Here is a 5227-nt window from a genome sequence, read left to right as displayed (position 1 = left end):
AAGATCTGGTCTGCTTTTTCCAAAAGCCTCTACTTTCCTTGTCACATTTTTATCATGAATTCTCTCAATTTTTGTGGATCATTTTTGAAAAATTTTGTAGATATTGGAAAGTAGAAAAATAGGTAGATAATAATTGGTGTAATTTTTAAGTACTATAAAAATAGAAGCCAGATGTTCATATTTCTCTTATTCCCTTTTTTTGGAATAAAAAAATATTTTTTGAGTTAAAGTATTAGGGAATAATTTAATAAAAAATTGCTTATCATGGAAAAACTGCTAGAATTGAGGGACCTGGTAATATGCTAGGGGAAAGGGAAAGATAAGAAGCAGACCAGACCTCTAATTGCTTTGTTCTTAGTCCTCTGAGGCCTTGAAAAGGGGCAGAAGGGAGAGGAGTCAGATCAGAGGTATATGAAGTTTCTCCTTTTTGCTTTAGTTGCATTTTAGAGTAAAGCCCAAACTCACCAAGATAGCTCCAGAAGCTGATTCCCATCTGCTGGGATTGGAGGGGATGGTGCAGAGCAGCAAAAAGTATGGGAGTGACAGAGATGGAATATGAGAACTCACACATACTAGACACTTCAATATTCCTTGAATTAATGTTTAATGCATGAATATATTTGCCAACTGTAATGATTGGAATGATTCCACCTGCTGCAGACTTACTGTAGCAAAACTCCGCTATGAGGAGAAGGTGTCTGAAGGCAAGACATGCAGCTCTTTGGTGTCAGGAAGTGACGTTTGCTTGTGGTCAGAGGGGGAGAGGTGGACTCTCTCGGGCTCTTTCATGTGGACTCAGGCAGAGGGTGGAGCTAGAAACACTCTCTCCCTTTGATAGATAGATGAATCTAGGCCTTTCTTTCTCTCTTTAACAAATTCTTGTTCATTTTAATAAATGCTTAAAAGTCTAACTCTTGCTAAAGCTTATAATTTATTGGCGACAACTCATTAGATATTTTAGACAGACTAGCTAGAATTTTAGCCCCCTTACACAACAATCAAGAGAGACTCTCAAGGCTTAAAAGCAGTCACTTTCCCAAAACCAGTCCCAGTAACACCTTCTTGATAATTAGAAAGAACTTAGATTTGAGAGTTAGGAGATCTTATTTCTGACCCTGCCATTAACTCCCTGGTTCATCCTGTGGAAAGTCAGCCTATCTTGGCTTCGGTTTCTTAATCTGTAAAATGAAGACATAATAGCAGATACTTAACAAACATTTGTTGTCTATATTTGAATCTCCAAGTATACCTAGAATGCTGGTCTTGCAGTCAGGAAGACCAGCGTTAAAATAATACTTCAGACACTTACTAGCTGTGTGATCTTGAGTAAGTCACTTAACCTGTTTGCTTCAATTTTGTCATCTATAAAATAGCATCTACCTCCCATAGTTTTTGTGATGATTAAATAAAATAATAACTATAAAACACTTAACAGAGTTCCTGGTACATAATAAGCACAATAAAATGTTAGTTGTTATTATTATTATTATTATTTCTATTATTATTATTAACATTATTGCTAGAAAAACTATAAAGGAGTTTGGGAAAAATAGATTTACATTAATATCTTACAGGATAAACCACAATAAGTTACAAATAGATATGCAACTTAATACAATGGTAACATTGTTTTTTTCCCCTTAAATAGGAGAATGCTTGTAAAATACCTTTTGCAACTATGAATAAGGAGAACTTTAAAAAAATTAGGGAGAAAGGTATGAAAATAATTATTTCATTTGAAACATTTAAAAATTATGTAAACAAAATTAATACACAGAGAATGAGAAGGGAAATTATCTCATGGTAAAAAAAAACCTTCATATCAAATATATCTGACATAAAATGTTTGTTTTCTTTATATGAATATATAAAAATAGTGACCATTTCCCAAAGACAAATTGCCAAAGAATATGAATAGTCTGTTTGTAAAAGAAAGAATGCAAATGATCAACAACAGTATGAAAGAATACTTCAAAGCACCTATAAAAGAAATGTCAACCTTTGAACACATCAGATTGGCAAAGTCAAAAATCACAAATTTTGGAATGTCTTTGGAAAGGTATGCCCACTAACACATTCTTTTATAGCTTTAAATAAGCCTCATATTCAGGAACATAAATAGGAACAACAACTACACTGGAAAACAAATATTAAATGCACTTAACTCAGCAATAGCAATATTGGTGCTAGCCCAAATAAGACAGAGCAAAGAGATCCCATAGGTCCCCAAATATAAAACAAAACAAAACAAAACAAAACCTTGTAGCAAAAACCTGAAAACAAATTGGGTGCCCATCAATTGTTGAGTAAGTGAATAAACTGATGAATATACTAGATTATAGCTGTGGTGGAAGAAATGATACTTATTAGGAATTCAGAGAAACTTAGGAGGACTTTATGAAAACATGCAGAACAATGTAAGTAGGTTTAGGTGAATATTTATACAATAAGAACTTAAATCAAATAAACATGAAAGAAAAATAACAACTCTCACCAATGTCATTAATAGTCATAAGTCCAAAAGCAGGCTATACCTCTAACCTCCAATCAATGAGATAAGAGACAGATCAAAAGTGTGTATCAAACATACACAGACAGACATACATAAAGGGACACGAAATCGGTTTGGAAATATTTCTGTTCTTTTTTAAAGAAGCAAAAGTATAATTTCAAATAGAAAAATCAGCTTTTATAAGATACACAGAATATATTTCTAATGACAAATATGGTCCCTATCTTTTACATGGTATCAAATTGTATCACTTCATGCTTATTCTTTAGAGTAAATGCTTTCATTTTTCTCTGTATCCATACTGTTTTTCACATAAAAATCAAAAAGATTTTTAAAATCCTAACCAGAAGATGCCAATAATTACTTGGTAAGTGAATGAAAGATTTCAGTGATGATAGGATCATGGTTGGAGAGCTGGAAGGAACTTCAGAGGGCATTCCTTTAGTTCAAGAGCTTTATTTTACACAGGAAGAAACTAAGGATCACAGAGGTTAAGAGACTTGCCTAAGGTCACAAAATGGTAAGGGACAAAGGTGGGATTTGAACCCAGATGCTCTGCCATCACCATCCTTGCTCTCTCTTTTATCATACTGAATGTCTAAATGAATGAGCTAGGGACCTAGGTTGGAGGCTAGGGAGTTACATCATGCTCTTGGCTTCAGAAACCCAGAGATGAGATATTTATCCCAGGAGACAGGAACTCCTGAAGGAGCCCAGGGGTTAATGGCATCCTACATAAATTCTTTCCTTCTGCCATCGTGACTATGAAAAGCAATAAGGAAAACAACCTGCAGCTTTAGATATCTGCAACAGCAGTGAGTAGGAGCATATTAGGTGAGTTAACGAACATGACATTGGGAAGCATAGAAGAAAGAAGAGAGAGCCTAGGGTAGGAAAACAAACCACTCAGAAGTGTTAAGGGGCCTCCTCTGAGGCTGACATCTTTTGTTTAACACATATTGTAGATTCACTGAAGAAAACAAGGACTCTTTTCATGCAGTCCAATTCCATCTTCCAAACTGCCCCACCCTATCCAGTATCTGAGCAAAATCATCATTGACACCAGGACCTTGCTAAATAGCTGCTCTAGCCCAGACCATTTTTTTCACATTCTCCCTGATTCTCAGAAAGAAAATCTGAGGCTAGGATACTGGCATTGCATTCTTGGTAACATCAATATTAATAATACCCTGCTCCAGTCAGTTGGTAATGTGGCCTTTTTATTCCCTGGGAAATATTTTTTTTCTGATATAGCTGCTTAATTATGTCACCCATGTCAGAAAAAAATTGTGTGTGCTATTCCAAATTTACTGGCAAAAAGTTATTTTAAATTGAGGAAATGAAGGTTTTTGACATGGACATATTCCTTCATCTTACTTAAAGGAGGCATTCTATAGTCATGTCTGCTCAACGTGAGTACAACTTCAGTGCCTCCACCTTCCTCCTCACAGGCTTCCCTGGTCTGGAACAGTCATATGTGTGGATTTCCATTCCTTTCTCCTCCATCTATGCCATGGTTCTCCTTGGGAATTGCATGATACTCCATGTAATCCGGACTGAACAGAGTCTACACGAACCCATGTTCTACTTTCTAGCCATGCTGGCCCTCACTGATCTGTGCATGGGGCTGTCCACTGTGCACACAGTGTTGGGGATCCTGTGGGGGCTCAGCAGAGACATCAGTTTGGATGCTTGTATCGGCCAGTCTTACTTCATTCACGGACTGTCCTTTATGGAATCTTCTGTCCTCCTTGCCATGTCCTTTGATCGTTACATTGCAATCTGCAATCCACTGCGCTACTCTTCTATCTTGACAGCTGCCAGGATAATCAAGATTGGGGTAGCCATTATCATTAGGAGCTTCTTATTTATCACTCCTGCTATCATTCGCCTAAAGTTCTTCAATTACTGCCGGCCCCATGTTCTCTCTCACTCCTTCTGTCTACACCAGGACCTTCTTCGCTTGACCTGCTCTGACATCCGCTTCAACAGCTTCTATGCACTGGGGTTAGTGATTTGCACCCTATTGTTAGACTCTGTCCTTATCCTTGTCTCTTATGTCCTAATTCTGAAATCTGTCTTGGCTATTGCATCTCGGGATGAAAGACTCAAATCTTTCCAGACTTGTGTTTCCCACATCTGTGCTGTCCTAGTCTTTTACATCCCCATCATCAGCCTAACTATGGTACACCGTTTTGGCAAGCATCTGTCCCCTATAGTGCATGTCCTTATGGGTAATGTTTATATTCTCTTTCCACCCCTAATGAACCCAATTATCTACAGTGTCAAGACCCAGCAAATACGAAGCAGGATACAGAGGCTCTTTTCAGGGCAACGATACTGACTCACTCCAGTCTTCTGTAAAGAAAATATTTTTTCTTTTTTTTTTTTGTAGTTTAATATTTTGTAGTAGTAGGAGGAGGAGTAAAATCATTCCTGTGATCATTTAGCTCTTCCATTAGCAGTGCCCCCTGGACAACTTGGATACTGAATGGTCAGACAGAATATGCTCCAACAGGACCATTGATTTAGCAAGTCTCCCATCAGAGAGTGACTGCTAAGACATGCAATACTACTGAGTTAATTCTCTGGGGAAAATGTACAACAGTAGCACCAGAGGTTGTATGGGTCCCTGAAATGTTGTGACTACAGCATGAATGGCTGCAGAAATATTTTAAGGATGTTCTTTCTCCAGTTTTTGACAATGTTGCATGA

General features: G+C 37.2%; 1 protein-coding gene across 1 annotated transcript; it reads left to right on the top strand.

Annotated features, from left to right (window-relative positions):
- The first annotated feature begins 3911 nt into the window (after nucleotides 1-3911).
- On the top strand, nucleotides 3912-4856 carry LOC122751193 (olfactory receptor 51V1-like). The gene has a single exon (XM_043998162.1). It carries the CDS (start codon nucleotides 3912-3914, stop codon nucleotides 4854-4856), a length of 945 nt encoding a protein of 314 aa, XP_043854097.1.
- Nucleotides 4857-5227: the final 371 nt, after the last annotated feature.

The sequence above is a fragment of the Dromiciops gliroides genome, chromosome 3 (assembly GCF_019393635.1).
Source record: "Dromiciops gliroides isolate mDroGli1 chromosome 3, mDroGli1.pri, whole genome shotgun sequence".
Lineage (NCBI taxonomy): Eukaryota > Metazoa > Chordata > Mammalia > Microbiotheria > Microbiotheriidae > Dromiciops > Dromiciops gliroides.
Note: the sequence above shows the minus strand (reverse complement) of the source record. Positions and strands in the feature narration are given on the sequence as shown.